Source organism: Tauraco erythrolophus, chromosome Z (genome assembly GCF_009769465.1).
Source record: "Tauraco erythrolophus isolate bTauEry1 chromosome Z, bTauEry1.pri, whole genome shotgun sequence".
NCBI lineage: Eukaryota > Metazoa > Chordata > Aves > Musophagiformes > Musophagidae > Tauraco > Tauraco erythrolophus.
Window position 1 is genome coordinate 24,284,027 of NC_141496.1, and position 24,674 is coordinate 24,308,700.

At 40.1% G+C, this 24,674-nt stretch overlaps 1 protein-coding gene across 3 annotated transcripts in view; it reads left to right on the plus strand.

Annotated features, from left to right (window-relative positions):
* The window catches only part of ZSWIM6 (zinc finger SWIM-type containing 6), a 123,237-nt gene that overhangs the window by 63,271 nt on the left and 35,292 nt on the right, over positions 1 to 24,674 (plus strand). For all 3 annotated transcript variants that reach the window (XM_086628831.1, XM_086628830.1, XM_086628832.1), the window contains exons 3-4: positions 10,599 to 10,747; positions 11,281 to 11,431. In XM_086628831.1, coding sequence (XP_086484957.1) covers positions 10,599 to 10,747; positions 11,281 to 11,431 — 300 coding nt within the window. The remainder of the gene's footprint in view (positions 1 to 10,598; positions 10,748 to 11,280; positions 11,432 to 24,674) is intronic.

The window sequence follows — 24,674 nt, forward strand, 5'->3', positions numbered from 1 at the left end:
TTGTTTGTTTGTTCATTGACAGGAATGATTCTCGTGTGTTAGATACTTAAGAGGGATGACCACTATTCCGAAGAATTTACAATGCAAACACATCTGAGCTGCGTAATATTAGAGAAAGAAAAACACGTTTGTTACAGTGTAGGTGGAACAAAAGAAGAGAGTCTTTCCAGTAATAGGACTCATCTGCAGGCTCGCCCCTCCTTAGGGTCTGGTGGCCCTAGCAGGCCCAGGCAGGCTGTGCTGCAAGAAGGCGAATTTCAGGAGCAGTGCTTTTTTTTTTTTGGCTTTGGGGGCTATGGGGATGTGGCCAGAGGCAAGGCGGTTGTTTTAGTCGTTGTGGAACATAAAGAGAAGGTGATTAGCAGAGCTGTCTGGTGATGGTGGAAAGAAAGGGAAGTTAAAGCAGATGCAGGACATTAAGCAATAGAGGAAGATACTCAGATTTTTGTAAGCTGAAGACATGTATCACCTGAAGGATAAGAGTTGATAACAATCTGAACAGAAGGACTTAAAGGGGAAGGAAGAATTGTGGTGAGTATGAGAGTGGCACGGAAGATTCAAATAGTCAAAGTGATTAGAAAAGGGGAAGGCAGGGCTGGGAAAGGGAGGACATGATGGCTATATATGACTGTGTTAGCTATACTTTGGCTAGTGTAAGAGAAACAGCAAGCTGTTGCAGAGAATGCTTAAACTTGATCAACACAAAATCTGTAATTATACTAATCATGGGCGTGTTAGTCTGTCAGCTATTTTCTTATTGTCAAAATATCTAATTACTCATTAGTATTTAAAGTATTTTTAGAGAGGTAGTTGACATTTGTATCACAGCCCAGATAGCAAAGAGAATAGGAAACAGAAAGATAAGTTGATGATCAATTATGAAATTTCACTATGTATTTGAGTAGGGTAGTTTCAAAATATCCACAAAACTATAGTGTTTCTCACACGTTGCTGTTTTCCTAGTAAATGCGATTGCTGTATGTCTTTATTGACTGTTGGTATTTCCTAATAAAATATCAAAAACTGAAGTAGAGAATCTATGCATTATAAGAAAATAAACTGGTATTACCAAAGAAAGCTGGGTTACAAAAGAGGATCTGTAGTCTCCTGCCTTTCTTCTCAGACTTGCCTAAAACCGTGGTCTGATGTTTTTATTTTTTTTGGACATGTTTACAGTGTTAAAAAAATGCAGAATTTTTTAAGGAAAAAGTAAGTTTCTTTTATTATATAGCAAGTAAGCATTCTTCTGGGATTCATACTGTAATTCTGTCTTTAATCAAATTCCTTAAATTAAAAATAGAGTTAGCCAAAAGAAATCTGTCTCTGGTTCTAATAGCATAGGCTGGTGAACATAAGATCACCATTCACTCTGTCGTTATGTCCTGTGCTGCAAATGTTCAGTTTGTAATACAAAACTGTGTTGTAGACCTGTCTTGCTTTGAACAATTTAACCTCAATAAACTAGTATTTGGAGGAATTGTATTGAACATTGCTTGAAGGCATGGGTAAGTAAGAGGAAAAACTTACAAAAACTTGCTTATAAAATTTTCTGGCACAGAAGCACCAGCAACAGCTTTCGTAAAAGGGAAGTCCTGAATCTGGAGTTGGATGTGGAAATTTTTTTTAATGTTACCTAGAGGTGTGTTAATTTCAGGGTTGTTTTATACAAAACTTCAAGTTTTTGTTTGTTTTTTTTTCTCTCTCATGGTGGCTGAACTACTTCTAGTTTTCGTGTATTTCCAGTGATAGACAAAAAGTCAGCTCTTGAATACTGTTTGTTCATACATAAGAATGGTCCAGGACTTTGAAGAGCTCTGACAACGGGCTTGTTGACCTGCCTATGAGCAGGCTAGGGAGATGGAACAACTCTGCAATTATTTCCTTTGACAAAAGGTGAATTGGTAATTGTTTGTTTACTCAAAATTCTGTCTTATGCAGCATTCAATGACTGACTCTGGCCACCTTCCTTGTAAAGGAGGTTACTGGGGGAACTAGTGAAGTGACTTACACGGATGACATGGGTTTTGAAATGACAAATCCCTTTGAGTTCCTTGGTGGATACAAATGACGCAAGATCCTTTCTTGCTTTGTGACTGAGCCTCACTGCAGGAGAAATGAGGGGATGCTGTTAGAAGCGCAGGAATGTGTTGTGTATTCACTAACTTCTTCAGGATAGATGAGTGATTTGTTGGGAATCTTCCTCTGTATTTGCCATGCTAATTCTCAGTTGGTGGTGATTACGTTAGAAGAGGGTTTTGCATGGGTTTAGAGCACAAAAGCACTTCTTACATTCGAGAAGACTTGTGTAGAGATTCTCATGCGATGCTGCTACAGCTATACATGTACCTGATGGTTTCAAAACTGGAGGAAGATCTGTGGGGTTTAATCTTCTGTACTGAAAATAACTGTAGGTGTTCATACTGATACCCTGATGTCTGCACTGTGTAACTGTTGGCTTCACATTGGGTTTCAATTTGGGGATGCTGACTCAGGAAGCTGGATGTGGATTTGGATCCTGCTTAGCTGAGGCTTTTTTCCTTCCTGTTAATTTTTGTACCATTGTAGCAGGGGAAGCTGGCAGGTATGTGAGGCTAGGAGAAGAACAGTCAGGATGACGTATTATCAGCTGCATTTGTCATCTTGGATCTGTCTTCTTAGGTATGAAACTTTCACTTAAATAAATTATTTGGAAGGTCAAAGTATGTTCTTAAGAATTTGAGTGGAAATAGGAAAGTAACTGCACGATAGGAGTGGGGGGGGAGGGAGAGAAGGTCTGTTTGCATATTAATCTCGTTAGCATTGATTTGTCATTATATGCATAGTGAAAAAGGGTCTGCCTTTTATTGGTGTAAGGACAGCCTAGCAAACCAATTTCATTTTTACCTTTTAAGCTGTACTGTTTCTTTCCTGAGTGTTTAGTGCTGCTGTTGCAATCTCTGCTCTTAGAAGAACAATATGGATTTCTTCAGAATGTCTCCTGTTCTCCAGTTCTCCGACTCACAATATGAGTTGCTTGCCAATACAAAACCACATGCAGATGAACTCAAATTTAAGGAGGAAGCGGTTTAAGTACATTTGTCTTCTCAGAAGCAGAGGTACCTGGGTAGTTGCTTCCCTGTTTGTCAGGGCAGATCTAGGTACATCCTCTGTAAACATTAATGTGTAACATATTAGGAGTGCCAGTGGAGGCATTCACAAAGGAAATGTCTATCCAAAAAATTGTTTTAAAACAAAATTTCAGAGTATCTATTGCTGTCCCCCTATGTATTGTTAAGTTCCAAAAGGCAAACCTGGAGGTACAGGTGAACATGTGTTAATATGGACTTAGTGTATTTAACTAACTAATAATAATAAATAAATAAATAATATTAATAATTAATTAATTAACTAACTAATATAAATTTAATTAATTAACTAATTAATAAATTAATTTAATTAATTAACTAATATAAATATTAAATAAATAAATAATTAACTAATACACTAATAACTAGTGTATTTCTTTTGTCAAAAGAAAAAGGGATGTCTATAAGTCTTGGAAGAATGGGCAGGCATCCAGGAATCAATACAGGGAGGAAGTTAGGACATGTAGGGAGATAATCAGGGGGGCAAAAGCCCAATTGGAACTTAGACTAGCCAGCTCTGTAAGGGACAACAAAAAGTCTTTCTATAAATATATTAATAACAAAAGGAGGGCTAAAGATCACCTCCAGCCCCTACTGGACTCAGGGGGTGCGTTAGTCACTAGGGATGAGGACAAGGCTGAGGTCCTTAATGCCTTCTTTGCCTCAGTCTTTAATAATAAGGTTAGTAGTTCCCAGGTGAGCTGGCCTATGGTGTCTGAGAGCAGGGAGGGAGAGCAAATCGAAGCTCCTGTGATCCCAGAGGAACGGGTCAAGGAACTGCTCCTCCGGCTGGATGCCCACAAGTCTATGGGGCCTGATGGTATCCACCCGAGAGTCCTGAGAGAGCTGGCGGATGTCATTGCCAAACCCCTGTCCATTATCTTTGGGCAGTCTTGGCTCACTGGGGAAGTTCCGCTGGACTGGAGGCTGGCGGATGTTACCCCCATTTACAAAAAAGGGCGGAAGGAGGATCCGGGGAACTACAGGCCTGTCAGTTTGACCTCGGTGATGGGCAAAGTCATGGAACAGGTTATCTTGAGTGCTATTAATGAGCACATACAGGTTAACCGGGTGATCAGGCCCAGTCAACATGGGTTTATGAAAGGCAGGTCTTGCCAATCAAACCTGATCACCTTCTATGACAGGGTGACCCGCCTAGTTGACGAGGGAAGGGCTGTGGATGTAGTTTTCCTTGACCTCAGTAAAGCCTTTGATACAGTTTCTCATAGTGTTCTGGTGGAGAAACTGATAACTGCTGGCCTGGATAGGCACACCCTCCTTTGGGTTAAAAACTGGCTGGACGGCCGGGCCCAAAGAGTGGTGGTAAATGGGGCTAAATCCGGCTGGAGGCCGGTCACCAGTGGGGTTCCCCAGGGCTCAGTGCTGGGTCCAGTTCTGTTTAACATCTTTATCAATGACCTGGATGAGGGAATTGAATGTACCCTCAGTAAATTTGTGGATGACACCAAGCTGGAGGCTGTGTCGATCTGCTCGAGGGTAGGGAGGCCCTTCAGAGGGATTTGAACAGACTGGATCGTTGGGCTGAGGCCAATGGCATGAGCTTTAATAAGGCCAAGTGCAGAGTCCTTCACTTGGGGTATAAAAACCCCAAGCATCACTGTAAGCTCGGGAAAGAGTGGCTGGAGAGCTGCCTGGCGGAGAAGGACCTGGGGGTGTTGGTTGACTACCGGCTTGATATGAGCCAGCAGTGTGCCCAGGTGGCCAAAAAGGCCAATGGGATACTGGTATGTATCAAGAATAGTGTGACCAGCAGGAGCAGGGAAGTGATCCTGCCCCTGTACTCGGCACTGGTGAGGCCGCACCTGGAATATTGTGTCCAGTTTTGGGCCCCTCGCTTGAAGAGAGATATTGAGCTCCTGGAGCGAGTCCAAAGAAGGGCGACTAAACTGGTCAAGGGGCTGGAAAATAAAACTTATGAAGAGAGGCTGAGGGAGTTGGGGCTGTTTAGCCTGGAGAAGAGGAGGCTGAGGGGAGACCTGATTACGGCCTATAAATACTTGAGAAAAGATGGTGGGGAGGTAGGGGAAGGGCTCTTTACATTAGTGATGGGTGATAGCTTATGCCCATTTCCTCTTGTTCTTAGTCAGGGGAGATTCAGGTTGGATGTTAGGAAGTATTTCTTCTCTGAAAGGGTTGTCAGCCACTGGAATAGGCTGCCCAGGGAGGTGGTTGAGTCCCCATCCCTGGATGTGTTTAAGAATAGGGTGGATGATCTACTTGAGGATATGGTTTAATGGGGATTAGGGATGGTTGGACTCGATCTCTAAGGTCTTTTCCAACCTAGAAATCTATGAATTCTATGAACTGAAATGATGAGGATTTCATTGCAGAATTGTAGAGTAGGATAGGCTGAACAGCAGAATACAAGATACTGCCATCTACAAGAAAAGGGAGTGTTTAATGTTAAAGAAGATACGTTATTTAAAAAATTATACAATCTATCATATGGCCCTGCTTAAACTGGTGAAATGGACTGAGAGACTAGTTGCAAAAGAAGAATGTAGAAAATGACAGGTGAGATTGTTTTCAAGAAGGATGAAAGTGAAATGTTCCTGTGCTTAGAATAAAAATTGTTTAGTGAAACAGATTTGGGAAGTAACAAGATTAGCCCAAACTAGAAAAATTTCAGAAACCCAAGTAAAGGTAAATGAGTAGTACAGTGTAAAATAAAAAGAAAGATTGACAGCTACAAAATAATGGGAAAAAAATACGTTATGAAATTCATATATTTAGGAAAGGTTTTTTCAAGTATGTTAAAAATTAACACTTGTTATATACTAAATAAATAGTGAGATTTTGTTTCAAGACATGGAAGGTAACAATAAAATAATGCATGCTAGTCTGTACTAACAAGGAAGTTCTTTATCTGTCACACGCAAGTAGACTTTGAAACTTACTGCTATATAATGTTTGAGAGACCTGGATTTTAGCAGGTGATATTAGATACTGTCAGCAGGTACGTTTTTGCGTTTTGCTTTATGTGCAGAGGAAGGGGAAAGATTTTTTTGGAAGGTAGAAAGTTACTGGAGATTTATTAAGTTTCCTCAGCAATTTAGCATAGCCTGTCCTGTCTTTGTATTTTCTGTTGTCGGCACTGACTGCTTCACAGCAGCTGCTGTTGTTCTTTGATGCTGTGCGCTGCTGAACAGGTGTTATATTCCAGCCAAGAGCTCTGAAATTAAGTACAAGATGAAATGACTTATGTCTAAACTTTGAATCATTTGGGGAATCAAAGGCAGAATAATATTTTTGAATCATTAATTTTATGATCTTTGGTTTTATGTAATTATTATTTAGAGTAATTCTAAGCACATTAAGTTTACAAAATCAGTTACTAATGTGTTGTGAATCAGCGTAGAGCTGTATTATTTCCTAGCTGGGACCGTTCAGTCTTTGCATAGTACTCAGTAAGTCATGCTTTTTATTTGTGATAACTTTTCCATATCTTCTTCTCAATGCTATCATGGGATGACATTTAATAAAATTTAACTGATCTACAGTTCACTTGTAGACTTAAGATTTTTATAAAATGAGTTTCAAAAAGGTTTCAGTATGGCGATGTGTCATGGCTTCATTTGAAGATTTAAACAACTCTTGTGATACTTCAGAAATAAGGATCAGGGAAGCATTTTGCCTTCAAGACTACTTTCTGTTGTTTTAGCCAAATTTCACTGTTAATCTGCACCTGAGTAGTTCGCAATATAGGCAATTCTTAGCCCATTTTAGTCCATGCTGCTTGCTTTGTTTCTTTCTGAGGTTAAGTTCTCTGTATATAACACCAGTTCTTGAATGTGGTTGCTCATTTTGGAAGTAATTACTCTTAAAACTGCTGTGTAAATGATCAAAGTCTCTATTTTTTTTAAATGCTTCTGCTTCTTAGAACTTGGGAGTTGGTTACATTTGACATGTACTGCTATGACTATAAATATAAAAGCCTGTTGCCCTGTTTTCAAATTTTATTTGGGTGTTCATTACAAAGAGTTGTGCACAATAGTCCTCCTTTTATTGCAATTTAGTAATTTTAGTAAAAGAGCATGAGTAAGTATGTATGGCTGTATCTTTATACTAGTATAAATACTTTATTGTATTTGACTGTAGGTAGATGATGTAAAACCTATTTCAAAGGGCAGTCACGATGGAAGTTAAAGCCAGAGGTTGGAGGGAGGGAGATTAATATGTTAGTGTCTATAAACCAACACAGTTTAATTACAGGTTTTAATATTTAGTATAATTATACGGTGCTTTTCACTTTCATAGTTCAAATGTGAACTAATTTATCCTCATGACACCCCTCTAAAGCACGTAAGTAATACTTACCCTCAGTTTACAAGTGAGGAACAGGATTTGGTGTTGGTACTAAACTGCGCTGCAGAGATTAAATTCAGGGCTGTCCATATGCCTCTCTGCAGCCAAACCATCCATCTGCCAAAGCTTCATGGTACCTGTTCAGGGCTGTACTGCAGCATGAGCATAGCCAACACCTTTGGGTTGAACCTTCATCTCTGCCTGGTGTTGACCATGAGCCTTCCTGATAGCTATGGCTAGGGCTTCATCTTGCAGCTCCTAAGGCAGTTCTCTCTCCTGTTCCTTGTTCAGATAGTTTTGCATTTACTCAGCCAGTCCCATGTCTTCAGAAGAAAAGAGGCAGTGTTGAAATCCCATCTGTGTTGCCCAGGAGTGATCTGTGTTGCCCAGGAGTGATCTGTGTTGCCCTGGCTGTAAGTGAACATAGTGATCTTGAAAAGTGCCTGGTTGAGGGACATGGAGATGGTCGTGTCTTGACCCCAAAATGAGAGCGACGTGGGCAGTGGAAGCAGCATGACTAGGATTCCTGTCTGCTGCAGTGGTGGGAACATGGTCTGGACTCATGCCTGATCTGACACACCATGTGTGTACCTTGTTAGTCCATGGCTACTGCTGAAGACTGCCAACAGTGTTGAAAGTTCAGTGAATTACGTTTGACTGTAGCTGGTGCAGGTTTCATGTATACTGAAATTTCTTTGTACATCTTGATTAAAAGTTTGGAACATACTGAGTGTAGCCTTTATAAGATCTTGTAAGGAATAATGGCTCTGAGTCAGACGTATCTGTAGTACTGTGCTGAACAGCATTGTAGAGCTCAGACCCTCAGCTTGGTGTCTTCAGCTTTTACAGGCTTCTAGCCTACTGGCATGAAAATAACACTGATGTAAGCGTAGCAACGCTGAGCCCCTGGGGAAGGTGTATTTGGGATTGTACTGGGAGAAGAGGCCTTGGTGGGGGGCAGCAAGTGGCTTTGGTCCTGTGAAGGAACCCTGTTGTTAAAGAATCTGCAGTAGCTGCATTGAAATTTAACCTTCTAGCACAAACTGTCCAATGAGCTTTTGTTAAAATGTAAACAGTTATGGAAAGAATTTTGTTGTTTGTTTTGGTTTTTTTTCCCTAAATAGGGAAGCTTAGCTGAGGAATCTGGAGCTATTTTTAATTCAATTTAAAAGTAGCTGTACCAAGATTGTTTAAAGGTAAATCTTCATTGAAGTGAGGGATAAATATAAGTGTATTTTGTATATTGGTGGTTTTACATAGTTTTTTAACAAGTTTTTTCTCTGTGCATTAAAGCAATGAAATATTTAAACTATTTGCAGGGTGATACCGCAAACCTGGGTCTGTGCAACAGCTGCACTGCTTGTTCTCATGTGGCTTGATTTCCCTTTTTATCTTGTCCTTTCCAACTTAAGACTTACCAGTATGTGTTTCATGTAGCTGACTGAATTGAAGGCTCCTTAAAACTAACATACTAAACACGGAAGCACTAACAGAAGAAGAGATTTTTCATTCCTTGGTTTTTGTACTGTCTTGGGCTTGATTCCTGTCTCCTGACACACTGTTATGGTTCCTGTGGAAGGCAGAAGAGTTCATGCACATCCTCAAAGACACAGTTTCTTGTTAATCTAAATATATATATATGTGTGTGTGTATATATGTAGCAGTGCAGCATTCTCAGATGTAGGCTTAGAAGTTGGAGGCAGTTTAGAAAGTTGCTGAGATGGAAGATTATTTTTTTTACTATCTCAGCAACTAGTAGCCAAGACATCCCTCTGGCCCTTTAAATCTTCTGGTTGTATTTTCATTGAATAAAGATTCCAGCATTCTCTGTGTCTGCTTAAAAGCTTCACCTACACAGCAGAGCTGCTATTGTGAAATGAAGGCTTAAATCAATAGAATCAATGTTTAATTCCTATGCATCTGAAGAGTTGTAGCTATCTTTGCTTTTCAAGTTTCAGGCCTTCTTTGAAAAAGCAAATTTTTACAAATCTGACTATGTAATTTTCCTTCCCTGCCAGTATCCTTTTTATTTTTTTTTTTTTTTTTTTGCTACGGAATTAACATGGACTTGGATTTAAAAGTGATAGATTGTGTAATGTGATATAATTTCTAACATCTTCTCAAAACCTACTGGAGATAGAGTTTACACAGTTGTGACAAGCCCAAAAATCAAAATCAAAATGTCAAGTTAACTTGAGTCTTGGGCATGCTTAAAATATCTTATATCTGCTGTGGTGATGCATGCACTACCTGGAGTTGTTTTCCTGACAGTCTAGATAAGTGCTTTTCAGCCTTTTCTGTTTGAATACCTTTTAAAAAATACCCAGTGGAGATGGAACCTTCTTCAGGAAAATAGATTGTTTTACTTAATTTTGTGAGCTTTTAGAAGTGGCCACTAGTGGAAAATCACTAATGTTAACTGGAGCAGCCTGTGTCCAAAGCACTGCCTGATGTAAATCTAGTCACTTCAGTTCACACTAGGCTAATTTACACAGAGTTGCTCTGAACTGACTCTGTGCTGATGACATTGCCTACGTAAAAATGCTCCTTTGGAAGCACCGCAGTCTTACACAGCTATAACTCTTACTTATGATGGAAATGCCTTTAGTGCTTTAAGACTTTGGATTTGTTTGGGGATTTTTTTACTCTTTGTTTAGCTTTGCAGAGCCATCACAGCTCAGAGGCACGGAGGTGATGATTTTCCTCATGTTCATCAATAGCAGCGCTCACTATCAGTCACTTAAACCCGAGCAAGATTGCCGAAGGTACAGGAATTACACAGGTGTTTTTGGGGAGAGTGGTTTTAACATCACAGTTGTAGAAAAACTGTACAAAGTCTAATTTTCCTTGTAAAAGCATTCTAGTATAGCTGCTGAGATGGGAGGAGAAAAACTCGCCTTGATTTTAATGTTTTGTTATAAAACGTTATTTATTTAAATACCTCTTCATAGGCTGTAATTTCTAAGTGATTAAGACTACTGAGGAGAAATTTAAGTCTATTTTAAAGAATGTTTAGATTAAAGCCAAGACATCCAAAACAGGACATAAGACAAATCCAAAAAACTTCTGCAGCAGTCCTCTCCCCTGGAGCCATGAACCTCTCTTCTCTATATAGAACATAATAATTTCTTTTCTTGCTGTTTGCAGGTGCTCCTGACCCAACAGCAGGTGCTAGCATAGATGATGAAAACTGCTGGCATTTGGATGAGGAACAGGTCCAAGAACAGGTTAAACTCTTCCTCTCCCAAGGCGGATACCATGGATCAGGGAAGCAGCTCAATTTGCTTTTTGCAAAGGTGTGTCAAGTACTCTAAACCTTCCCTTTTTTTCCTCTCCCCCATGCCCCAAGCCAGTCTGTACTTGTTTGAGTCTTACTCAAAGTCCTGTTGTTCTAAAACAAGACAAAGCCTTGAGAACACAGTGGCAACGTAATAATGAGTTGTACAGCAATGGACCGCAATCCGATGTGCCTTGAGATCAGTTTAAGGATGTGAAGTAACATTTCAACTGCCTGCAGCTTTGCTGTGCTCTTCCTTCCCACCCCCAAAACGTTGGAGAAACCTGTAGAAATTAGTCTTGCAGCAGTTTGCATGATATACTTGTGGATCACTTGTGGAAGAAGTGTCTGTCAAGAATTGCAAGGGGATACTGAAACCAAAAATTGTTAAAATTGGGAAGGCAGACTTTTTTTTTTACTTAAAAATTTCACATCACACTATGAATTACATTTTTTTATTTAACAGAGGTGGAATGTTTAATACTGCAGCATATTATCTGTACTGTGATTTCTTTGTTTTTTCAAGTTTGTATTAAAAGACTCGTTTCCTAGGTGAGAGAGATGCTAAAGATGAGAGATTCAAACGGAGCTCGCATGTTGACATTGATAACAGAACAGTTCATGGCTGACCCTCGTCTGTCACTTTGGAGACAACAAGGAACTGCAATGACTGACAAGTATAGGCAGCTCTGGGATGAACTGGGTAAATGCACAGACTTCATAATCATTTAGGTATTCGTATGTATAATGAAGAAACAATTACATATTTGGGGTGGAGAGAAACTTTATTGTGGTACTAAGTAAAGCAGGTTAATCTTCTGCAGTTCTGCTTGTTCAGTTAAGGTTGAGTGAAATTGAATTTCTGATCTACAGTGTGAGACAATTGCACTTGCAGGAGAGGAAGCATGGTTTGAAACAAGTACAATTGCAGCAGGTTGTAAGTACCTGAGAATCTAAAAAGAATAAAGCAAAAAGTGGAAACCTAGTTACACAACAGAGTTTAAGTATGTAAGCCACTAGTGCCAAACTGGAGAGGTTAAGGGAGAAATTGATTCACAACTAGAGAGAAAAAGAAGGCAAAAAGAGAAGGTTCATTAAGAGTACGAGAAGATAGCAACAAAGGAAAGTACAAGTCCATTACTGAGCAGGAAAGATCAAATAACAGAGGGCTGAAACAATTAACACTGCTTTACAGGAAAGGTCAGTTGTGACCAGATACATGATTTAGTTGTACAATGGAGAGAGGAACACAGGCTGAAATGAGAAAGGAATATTTAAACTGGTAAGGTCTGAGAACACTTGCTCTAAAGCATTCCAGAAACTCAATAGTACAGTTTTGAACTTCTGCTTCAGAAGTTCTCAAAATCTATAGGAATTTTTGGCAGGGAGATGAAATTCAAAACAATTTGAATGTAATTGTCACCGATATTTTAAAGATGGAATAGGAGTATTAAGTAACCACAAGCATTGCTTTTCTAGGTATAAGGTACTGGACCAAACTACTAACCAATTGGTATGTAAGTGTGTAGAAGAAGCAATAAAAGGCAATCGGAATTACTTAAAAATACAGTGGTGAATCTAATTTGTTTCTCTAAAAGTTGATTCACTGAGTGTATGAGTGAAGGGATTAATGTGTGTATCTTAACTGTAGTAAGATTTTTGAATGCTGTCTTGGAGGATTTCTGAAAGCAAGCCGAAGACGCATAGCCTAAATAGAATCACCTTGTGGTTCACGGAACTCAGAGTAGTTACCTGTGCTCTCACTCAATCTGGAAGGGCACTTCAATTCTAGACTTACAGGAGTCTGTCTTGGGACGTGTTCTGGTCAATATTGCTAAGCTTGACTTATGTGACATGGAACGTAGAAATAATTAAATATTAAATAAGAAACAAAAAAAACTTTACAGATGATGCCTTATGGAATGTTACGTAAAACCTGTGGAGAAGAGAGCCAAAGACTATAATGTTCTTAATATATTTTAAAGGTCCAAAATCAGGCTAAATGAAATTGAATCCAAGCAAGAATAACATGCTTCATTTAGAAAGGAAGCGTCAAAAGCAAAACTTCAGTTTTCGACTGTTAAAGGTTAAAGATGACCGTGGTTGATTGCATGTTGACTAATGGGGCTAAGACTGGATATAACCTGTTCAGCATAAATTATGTTCACTCTAAATGAAGCATTACGCTGATAAAGCACTACCTGTCTATTTGAGGTTATAGACTTCTGTGGTGGAAAGCCTTAATACCAGAGCAGGCGAAGCTCTGCCAGAGAGAATGTAGATATGGCTACTTGTCTTCAAGTGTAACAACCCTTTTAGTATGTCATTTTTGTGATGCCTTGGCTTGTTGGGGAGTAACAGTTTTTGCCAAGCAGGGCACGTGCTTAGCTAGACATGTATGCAGCAAAATTGTGTCAAACCGTACTGAAAACTGGAGGGTCTCATGCTTCATTGCTTATGTGGGTTGAGCTGGTAGGTGGTGGGAGAGGCAGAAACATGTGCTCCATCTGTTACCTGTAGCAGTCTTACCACATGCTGCCAGTAAACACAAAAGGTTTTGTTAAGTTTTCTTAGCGGCTCCTCTTCTTGTTTTATCAGTTTCGTATTAACATCATTTTCTTGACAGCACCTTTCTAAAGGTAGAGGAGGTGGAATCTCTCTGCCTGCAGCATCAAATAAGCAATATTTTAGATTAGCCAAATTGATTAATTTAGCTCTGGTTTAATCAGAATTACAGGTGCCGCTCCCAAACAGGCACACTGCAACCTCCAGCCTCAGCACTACCTCAGCTGCTGTATTTGCAATCTGAGGCAGACTCTCTTGTCTTAGTCCTCAACTGCTCTGCTGCCTCTAACAGTATCGCAACATGTTGATCGCGTACCGTGGTTTCAATTGCAAACACACTTCAATCACTTCAGATGTGCACTAAGCTATGGGCAGAACTTGGTTCTTCTACCTACAGCGTGTGTGTATCTTGCTAAACTGTCCGTTTCTTCCCCATGCCAGTAGATTCCTGCCACTGGTGCTTAGCAAGTTCCCTCAGAATTGCTGTTAATGGGATGAATCTCTCCAGCTTGAGTCCTACTTGGTGTGAAAGTTTACAAGCTGCTGCCATGTTTTTGCTAGGTTTTCACCTTGAGTTTCACTCAAATTGAATATGTCCCTCTTCCAGGTGAAATGTGTGTCTCTTAAAAAAAAAAAAAGTGAATGTGCAAAAGTTGAAAGGCATTTTAAGGGAGACCAGAGTTACAATAGCGTGCTGCAGAGGGAAGAGCAGCCTGGCCCTGGCGATACATGGTCTGTGCCAGTAGTAGCAGAGAACTCAGGTACTGGGTTTAAGAGGATGATGTTACTATGTTCTAAAATAATGTTGGCTTCTTGTCTCGTCATCTCCTAGGGTGTCAGAGAACTAAAATACCAATAAAAGGAGTGAGACAGGCTTTTGCATGCTCAACTTTTTGTATCATATGTACGTCTTTTAAAAAAAAAGTCTTACCTATCCTCATTTATTTCACAGGTAGGTAGCAATTTCACATTGTAGTTATGGAGAATTTTAGAACATAAAAAATACATAAATATATACTCTGCTTAATAAAGGCTTGCTTGCCTGCCCTGGTTTGCTGTCTGCCAATTGCTAGGCATATGGCCACTTTGTCAGTTCCATCTTGGCATAGGTTTTTCTTCAGCTTTGGTCTTTGACTGGGTCACTTGAGCCTTTCATTGGAACTTGACTGATGCTTCCTGCCTGGCATTGAGCATTGGCAAGGATACTGGAAGTACACACTGGGCTCTGATCAGAGCTCCTGCTGAAGTTTATGGTAAATTGTTGACTTCAGTAGAAGTCAGATTGGGTTTGAATTTTTGAAGGTGCTGATTTGAAAAAAAAACAAAACAAAAAAACCAACAACAAACAAAACACCAAAAAAAAACCCCACCCAAAACCCCCAAAATACTTCATATCTAGAGTATGAAACTGGTGATTTTGTAATACAAAGTGCTAATTCCACAAACAATTTATGATTCTGAAGCCTCAAGTTAACAAAAAAGCCTTACACATAGCTAGTTAGTTGTTTTTTTTAAAAGCTTTTAGATCAGGAGGAAGAATATAATAATTATGCTCAGCAGATTCCCTTATTGTTCTTCAAAGAATGGCTTGAGCTAAATGCTGCTTATCAAACTACAAAGGTGTAGAATTGGAAAGATCAAGGTCAAAGCCATATAAGGCTTGCTCATATACTCTCAAACTAGAAGAACTGAGCTGCAACTTCAATTATACACTGGTAAACACTTGCAGCTTGCTACAGTAACATGTGACTGTGCTTTCCAGAGCTTAGAGTGGACCTGGAATTCTCCAGGTGTTGGTGTTCAGTAGGTAAATTTCAGTAGGTAAATTTCACGTGCTGATCTTCAGGTGTTTAACTGTTGGTTGCCATGTATGAAGACTTCAGTACATCTGAATGATGAATTATCTAAAGCCCCTGGGTTTACCTTTTTAATTAAATTGCATTGGTAAAATGGAGGGATATGGAAATGCACAGTAAATATCTGCTGATGCCTGTTGAGCTGAGATCTCTGATTTGAAGAAAAGGTCAGTTAACCCTCTTTGAAATCTAGAGGGGAAAAATGGACCATGCAGTATTACTGCAGCAGTAATTCGTTAATACTCATCCATGAAAATTTAAGTGAAAGTTGCTTGTTCTCTACAAAAGTGAAAGAATTTCCTTTAAGAAAGGGGAAAATTTGACTTTATGCCCCAGCCCAGGGCTGTGCTTTGGAATTAAACGTTGAGCGCTGCCAGATGCCAGACATGGAGAAGAGGTTGAGTTTTGTCGGCAAATGGGATCTGTGAGTTAATTGGTGTTTTCTGCAGGCTTCTGGCTGTGAAATGAAATTGGAAGCCCTTTAGCCACATGGATAATACAGGACCTGAATACAAATGTCACATGTCACCATCAGGGCCCACTGTGAAACAATAGTGTTCCCACTCGAACACTGCACCATTACAGATCATTTAAATATGGGGATTACATTTAAACTAAAAGCCCCATTTGCCTTTTACTGCAATTTAAATGTCCTCTTAGCAAAAGCTAAGTGACAAATTAAATGAAAAAAGTGCCCACATTTTTAAAGCTGTAATGCAAAACAACCTTTTATTGCTTCTCATGTGCCACGAATGAATCATTATACTTGTCAACCCTAAACCAAGCCATAATTGGAGTAGCTACTGTTATCAAAGCGGGGCTGCTCTTGTGACAGCTTAATAAAGCTGAAACTGTTAAATTAAATCCCAGATGCTTAATCTGATGAAAGCAGTCAAGTAGAAGAATCTAAGACAAGTATCTACTGCTTGGTGGAGTGATGGAGCCCAACAGCTTGTCAACATGTAGATTGCACGATCAGATTTTTTTTTTTGTGAACTACCGTTTTCAGTATCTTTATATCCTCTTACTTGCCTTTGTGGTGAAGAAACTTCACATAATTTGCATGTTTCAAAACAAACATTTCTAGTAGATTTCCCCCATTTTGATATTTAAGAACTCTTTAAGGGGGATGACAGCTGGGTTTTTTGTTTAAGTCAAGGATTAGTTTCTTGTGGAACAAAAATATGATGGCTTTATCATGGGGAGGAATTTGTGTCCAAAGAGCTCTTGCAAGGCAGGGCAATAGATAAAATGGGGAAATGTGTTCTGGGTTTGCATCATGCTGATCCTGGTCTCTGTTGGTGCTCTTATTTTGTGACATTGAGGAGAATTTAAAACTTATTCTCTGCTTTCAGCTGGGCAGTTTCCACATTTTAATGCGTAAGCTTCTCCTGTCTACCTCAACCACTTGTTGGTATCTGAAGTTTTTAAGTGTAGGAAGCTCTCACAATATTGCCATGAGCATTATTCATGGGATGAAGCTTTCCTAGGTGACATCCTTAGAATCCTTTCTGTTATGCATACTAAATGATTGTTGTCGTAAAGGTATTTCATGAGTGAATAACAAATGTTTGTCTTAGTAGTTCTGGTAGTCTTAGTCTCAGTAGTTTTTCACTTGCACTTTGCCATGTTGTGTGTCACTTTTTAAATGTTGGAACAGCCTGATGATCTACTCTGAGTTCACATTTGCTGATGTTTTGGCCACTTTCTGGATTAGTGATACATTTTTGTGTAAAAATTTAAAACTAAAATACTGGTTTACAAGGTCATGCCATGTAGAGAAATAGTACAATGTATTTCCTGAAGGATTGCACCTGAATTTTTATTAGCAACACTTTGCTCCTCATTTAAAACTTAATTCTAAATGTTGAGTTTAGGCAAGGAATCATTATAGATTAATTAAGACAGATTTAATTACCATTTTGCCATGAGCAAACCAATGATTGAGTGTTAAATAATGCTTTTTTTCTTATTTGGAAAGCACTCTGAATTTTTGTGATAAGTTTACATTCATCTCTAGAAAATGCCAAGTTAGATTCTTTTAGCCTTAGCTAAATTAAACTGTTCTCCATCTATATTTCTATCTCAGGCATTCCTTCCCTTCACAATTAGAGACAGACTTGTATGAATGGTACATGCCAGCTGTTCTAAACAGACTATCTCTGCTTAGTACGTAAGTGGATGGGGAAAAAAATTCAAAAGCAGCGAGCTTTGCTACCAATATACCCCTAGAGAAATTCCTTCCTGATCCAGATTTCATGACTACTTCAGAGCTGCCATGAAAAAGAATCGCTGAAAGTCAAGCATGCGTTACGTTTTTTGTGCTCTAGTACCATTTTTCTGGAGCTGCATACTTCGTGCAATCCCTTTTTAGGATCACCTATGTGGTAGAAACACTCTTTCCCCATATTTTATGGTGTTTCAAAAATGGTACAGCAAGGCTCTAAGTTTGAAATTTAAGTGCCAAGCTTATATTCGTATTTTCATGATTTCTTTGGGTATCCCAAGTTCTAATTACATCACGTTCTGCTTTAAGTCTAAGAAGAGTACCCAATGCCCTGCACCTGTAGAAGATAGTTAAGTTCAGATTTCTAAGATTAGATTAATCAGTTGCACGTATTACACTTCTAGCCTTGAGGTGAAAGCTGTAGGAAGACCTGTGTTTCAGAGGAGATGGGATGCATAATACTCTTCACAGAATAAGCTGTTAATATACGTTAGGGTATTTGAATGATTTGTGCTATTGGAGGCACTAAATTAACAGTACTTCTGAGTTAACATCACCAGACAGTTTTGCTCTTCTAAGGCCTGAGTTATGGTTGACAGCTTAAAGAGATTGCTGTCATGGCTCTGGAGTGTCTTGGTTGTTGCTGTCACCTTCATTTCCCCAGTGAATGAAGCCAGGCTGCAGTTCTGGGAAGATGGGTTCTGTCCATCTTCTTTGAGGGTCGTTTCCTTCCTCTTTTTTTTGTTGGCATGTGCCATAATGGTATTTGAAATGAGGGTATATGAGGCCAGAGTATGACAGTAAGAGGAAGATGTTTTTGAAAAGAGTATTCTTTCCTGTGATTAAGCTGCATTTATCAGATTTGAGGAATAATGGTGAAAGTAATTAATGTTAGTCTATAAGCCTAGCTTGAAGAGCTTATTTTTGATGCTGTACAGAAAGTTTGGATTTCTGTTTAACTCAGTTGGATGGAAAGTATTTTTACAGCAGGAGCCAAGTTTCTTGAAGTACCCACATTAAAACAGTTTTTGAAGTTTTTATTCCTAAACCATTGAACTGATTTACTTATAAACGTCCTAAAAATTGTTCTGTATTGGAGCTGGTACAAAACTTATTGCAGCCCCAACTGTGGAATTGTGACTGTCAAGTTTAAGGACAGTTTTACTGTGAGCCCAAGCTAGTACTCAGCATATTTTTTTTTTTCTTCCTCTCACTCTTTATTTTTAATACTTCAGGAACATTAAGCTGCCATTTAATTTTCCAGTACCACTTCTAGTAAATACCAGAGCTAGAGAGAAGTAGTAGATTTATGGAGAGGAATTACTGAATCTTCACTGATTTCTCTGAGCTTTACTGTGGTCCAGCAATCTTGCCTTGTGATATTTTCCAGTTTTCTATCTTGAATGGATACCGGAAAAATAACTGAAAAATTGGAAAGGTAATTTAAAGTGAGAGGTGTGCTCAGGTCTGTCAAAGCAAGACAAAGGAAATCCTTTATAATTTAAGATACCTACATAGACTAAAAAATGGATAAGGAAGACACTTCTGCCAAGCAAACAAAAGGTAGCTGAAAACTGTCATTGAAGCTGGACAAATTTAACTGAAACTAGAAATAAGCTTAGAATTTTGAGTTGTGGTGGCCAGGCAGATCAGCTAACCAGGAGCTGTGCTAGATTCTTGTGTTAGAAATCTTAATTGAAGTATACTGGTTTTGTAAAAACTCAGAAATCACTCTTGGACTGGAAGACATAAGTAACTAGGGAAATCTTAGGAGTAGGAAGGAATTCAGACTTGACAATCAGATTGTGTTCTTCTGGCCAGTTACAATAGGTTATTTACATTCTGTGAGCATAGTTGTGGCAATCATACTTTTTTTTTTTCTGAAATTCCTCCTATGCAAGGAATTGTTTGCACTTGCTCCACTCTTTTTTTTTTTTAAAAAAAAGAGAGGTATTTTCGTACTTTTCTTTCATGAATGTAGTGTTTTGTTTGACAAATTTATCAAACTTTCTAGTTTTGCATCTTCCTGAACTGTGAGAGGAATTAATTCATCTCAATAATAAATTTAAATAGAGGTAGGTTATTGTATTTATAGTCAGTCACATTAACTTTTCTTCCAAAAATTCTCAAAGTCCCTGAAAATAGACTGTGACTGCTGAGAGTATATTGACAGTGAAAATATTTGATAAAATATCTGATCTCTATTTTGAGCAGGAGCACTTCATGTTCACCACCTGGGTGTAAATATTGGCAACTGCCTAAAATTGTGAAATACTATGTTTACTTGTAAGAGTGGGTTTGTACTATTTGTGCTAGCATTAGCAATGCTTTTACCTTCAATTGATTGTGAACAAATGGATGGTTTTGTGAATATTAGGAAAGTTAATCAGTGAGGTTCATTTGCAAGTTCTTTATACTTTCCTCTAGCTATGTAGGTTAGCCTACAGAGGGTGGAAGCGGAGACAGATAGCCTGGGAGGAATACAGAGAAGCTGTAAGAGTGACCAGGGATCAAGTGAGGAAGGCTAAAGCCCTGAAGGAATTGAATTTGGCAAGGGATATAAAAAGCAACAAGAAATGCTTCTATAGGTATGTAGGGGACAAAAGGAAGTCCAAAGAGAATGTAGGCCCCCTCCGGAAGGATACTGGTGCTCTGGTTACCCGGGACATAGAGAAGGCTGAGGTACTCAATGAATTTTTTGCCTCAGTCTTCAATGGTAAAGCCTCTTGTCTTACCACCCAAGCTGTGGAAAGAACTAGCAGGGACTGTGAGGATGAACCACCGCCCACTGTACTTGAAGACCAGGTTCGAGAACATCTGAGGAACTTGAAGGTGCACAAGTCCATGGGACCTGATGAGATCCATCCGCGGGTCCTGAAGGAACTGGCGGATGAAGTTGCCAAGCCACTGGCTATTGTATTCGAGAAGTCGTGGCGGTCTGGCGAGGTCCCCGATGACTGGAAGAGAGGGAACATAACCCCCATTTTTAAAAAGGGGAACAAGGAGGACCCGGGCAACTACAGACCAGTCAGCCTCACCTCTGTGCCTGGCAAGGTCATGGAGCAGATTCTCCTGGGAACCATGCTAAGGCACATGGAGAGCAAGGAGGTGGTGGGTAACAGCCAACATGGCTTCACCAAAGGCAGATCGTGCCTGACCAACTTGGTGGCCTTTTACGATGGGGTGACAGCATCGGTGGACAAGGGTCGACCAATGGATGTCATCTACCTGGACTTGTGCAAAGCTTTTGACACTGTCCCGCACGACATTCTTCTCTCTAAATTAGAGAGGCATGGGTTTGATGGATGGACCACTCGGTGGATAAGGAATTGGCTCAATGGCCGCACTCAGAGAGTAGTGGTCAACGGCTCAATGTCCAAGTGGAGACCGGTCACAAGTGGCGTCCCTCAGGGGTCCGTGTTGGGCCCGGCCCTCTTCAACATCTTTGTCGGTGACGTGGACAGTGGCATGGAGTGCACCCTCAGCAAGTTCGCCGATGACACCAAGCTGTGTGGTGCCGTCGACACGCTGGAAGGGAGGGATGCCATTCAGAGGGACCTTGACAGGCTGGAGAGGTGGGCCCGTACCAACCTCATGAAGTTTAACCAGGTCAAATGCAAGGTCCTACATCTGGGTCGTGGCAATCCCAGGCATAAATACAGACTGGGTGGTGATTGGATCGAGAGCAGCCCTGAGGAGAAGGACTTGGGAGTACTGGTGGACGAGAAGCTCAATATGGGCCGGCAATGTGCTCTTGCGGCCCAGAAGGCCAACCGCGTCCTGGGCTGCATCAAGAGGAGCGTGGCCAGCAGGTCGAGGGAGGTGATTCTCCCCCTCTACTCTGCCCTCGTGAGACCTCACTTGGAGTACTGCGTCCAGTTCTGGAGTCCCCAACATAAGAAGGACATGGACCAGTTGGAGAGGGTCCAGAGGAGGGCCACGAAGATGATAAGAGGGCTGGAGCACCTTTCCTATGAGGACAGGCTGAAAGAGTTGGGGCTGTTCAGCCTGGAGAAGAGGAGGCTCTGGGGTGACCTTATAGCGGTCTTCCAGTACCTCAAGGGGGCCTACAGGAAAGATGGGGAGAGGCTGTTCAGGAGGGCCAGTTATGATAGGACAAGGGGTAATGGTTTTAAAATAGAGGGAGGTAGGTTCAGGTTGGATATTAGGAAAAAATTTTTTACTATGAGAGTGGTAGAACACTGGAACAGGTTGCCCAGAGAGGTGGTGGATGCTCCATCCCTGGAGACGTTCAAGGCCAGGTTGGACAAGGCCCTGAGCAACCTGATCTAGTTGGAGATATCCCTGTTCCTTGCGGGGGGGTTGGACTAGATGACCTTTGAAGGTCCCTTCCAGCCCTAACCATTCTATGATTCTATGTAGACTGTAGCCCATGCCTTGCTAAAGTGATTAGATCATAGGGAACTGTAGGTGCATAGAGGGGAATCTAATGGACATGTGACAGCTCCTAAGTGCTCTCTTATGGACAGTGTAGTCTTAGGGTATAATACTGTAAACACCATTAAAGTGAATTTCTGTTCTTACATGAAACCCTTTGGTCAAATGGCAGTGTGTCTGCAAAGATGCAGCAGTTTTTAAAACAAACTTGAACAGGCATAACCCAGAGCAACGTGCTCATGCAAAATGACAGGAGTGCTTAGTTAGTTCCTTTTTCCAGCTGAAAACTTAGGAAGACGAGAGCAGGAGTTTTTCCTGACACACAGAGATCAGAGCATGTAGATGATAGCTCAGAATAGAATTTCAGTATGAAAATACATGTTTCCTTTTGGCGAAGTATATGTGTGCCTTTAACCCTTGGAACAGCAGTATGCAGCAATAGATAAAGGGAAACTTAGGGAATTAGGCTTTTTTTTTTGTCCATGGGTTACATCTCCACTCCCTATAATGCACGTTTGGAGTTTCGTGTGCAGAAGGGCAGTGATTCCCTCTTGCCATCAGTGCTGCAGGTAATCTATTGCATTAATCAGCCAGCTAGTGCGAAATGCATGGGGAGTGATTATACTATCATACACAATACAGTCAGCATGAAGCACTTGTCAAGACCAATACATCAAAGTTTAATTCAGTAATAGAATGAATTAGAGCAAAATGAAACATTCTGTTCTCCAAGAAACACAGCACCCATAGCAAGCCTTTTTTTCTGATGGCTGCACAGAGAAACCAGAACACATTAAGGAATTGTTTTTATGAATAAAATTGCAACTTGGATCCAACTGAATGCTGAGAGTACTTTTCCTTGGGGTTCTTATCGAAGGGAGAACAGAACTGAAGTGCTTTGCCTATCTTCACTGTTCTATGAAAGCAAGTGTTTAATTGGAGCATTCTCCAGGGGGACTTCTGATTATGCTTTGTTCTAATGGAGACCTCTCCGTGCCTGGAGGAGGAAGCTGGCTTTGCCAGTCATTCTGAAGGCACTTGTCCTTCTTTCTGAGAAGCAATAAATACCATACACTACCACCTTTGAGGTTTCCAAGTGACTGTCCTGGTGAAAGTGCATATGTATTTGAAAAACAGATGTAAACCACTTCAAAATCCTTTGCTGATACTTCTGCTTTGAGGAGGTCATAGGTTCTGTCTCCTGGTATTGTTTCTATTCTGGCACTTCCAATACTGGAAAATGATGCTTTAGTAATAGAATTGATTAGGCTCAAATGGGGCGCAGTGGCAAGTGTGCAGCAAGTGCTGAAGCTGATTTGTCCATTGCACAAAGGGAATGATCTTGATTACCTGGCTCCGTTTTCTCTGAAATTATCAAATGCTACTAACCTGGTAGCTTACAGGCTTTTATTTTTAAGAAAGAGATGTGCATTAATAGAAAGGACAAAGAAATGTCACAGTGGATGTGCATCTGTTTCTTGCGTATCTTAACTTTGCAAATTAATGGATTGATCTTAAGTATATTAAATGTAAAATTCCAAAGCAAAGGCCAAGTCTCAGCCATTGATCACACAGGTATTGTAAATGAGTAAATGCTGACCCAAGCTTAGCTACGCAGCAGCCCTGACAAGGCAGCATATTATTTCTAGGAAAAGCCAATTTCTTGGGAAGACCAAAATGGAACAGTCAAACAGAATTTTATGCTGTAACTTCAGTTGTGATCAGTGTCCTAGCCCCCCACTAAAAATGTTTCTATCACTACCTTCCCATTTACTGGGGCATGAGTAAATTTAATGGGATTTATGAAAACTGCGCAATGCTTACTGTCTCAAGAGTCTGTATACATTCCTTGCACTTCCTTTAGCTTCATCAGTACATGCATAGACAGGATGTGTAATTATTAGCACATCTACTTTTACAGTGACTGAATACTTCTTAATGTTTTTTAATTTGCATATTTAAATCCTAATCAGTATAAAGGTATGCTGTCCCTTTCTCCCCCATGAATCCAAGGGTATGGACTTCTACTGAGAAACACAAAAGTACTAATGTTCCTCTGTATGTACAAGGAAGGCAGGCATTGTGTGAAGTAATAACATAGCCTAGTTTTTTTTTGTGGTGTGAGGCACACTAAAGGTGAATGAGAACCATGCATTTTCAAAAGGAGGGCTGTCTGAACCAAAAGTCTATTTTGGCAAAGCTGGCTTTTTGCAAGTCAAGAGGATTAGTGTTGAGCCAAAATAGGCAATTCGTCACTGCAGTATGAAAGTTCTAATATTCATTTCCTTGTGAAATTGGTATCAAGTTGCAGTCACAGCATGTCTTATTTTCTAAGTATTTTCTGGGGGAGAAATTTTTGTATATTGGGTTGTGATCATTTTACCACTGTAACGTGAGGAGTTTTGTACTGGAAAAAGATAGGTCACAGTCAAGGAATCCAAAGCGGAGTTGTTTTTTTTTTTTGTTCAGGGGGGAAGATTTTAGCCACCTGAGAACCAGTATGAAAGGATATCTGGTGCCTGGTGAGACATGAAGAGTGTGAACTGTGTTAGAGAGAAAAACTGAGTATGTAAACAGGAACATATTATCTGGTGGGTTTTTTTTTCCATGTAATGAGATGTTTGTTCATATTGCAGGTGGCATTGGTGTCATCATTAAATCTAGTCAAACAGGTAAACTTGAGAATGCCAGGAATGTATTTTGGGAAACTTATTTTGAGTATAGACTCTTGCCAGCAGCAGTTTCCGGGCTGAAGTCACTGGAAATCGATTTAGATACCTTCCCCATAAATTGCAAGTGGCTGCCCTTCATTTTTCCGTAAGCCTTATCTGTAGTAAGGGGTGAGAGTCATCAGCAGTTTCCCCGTATGGGAGCCATTAGACCGAGAATAGAGAATTTCT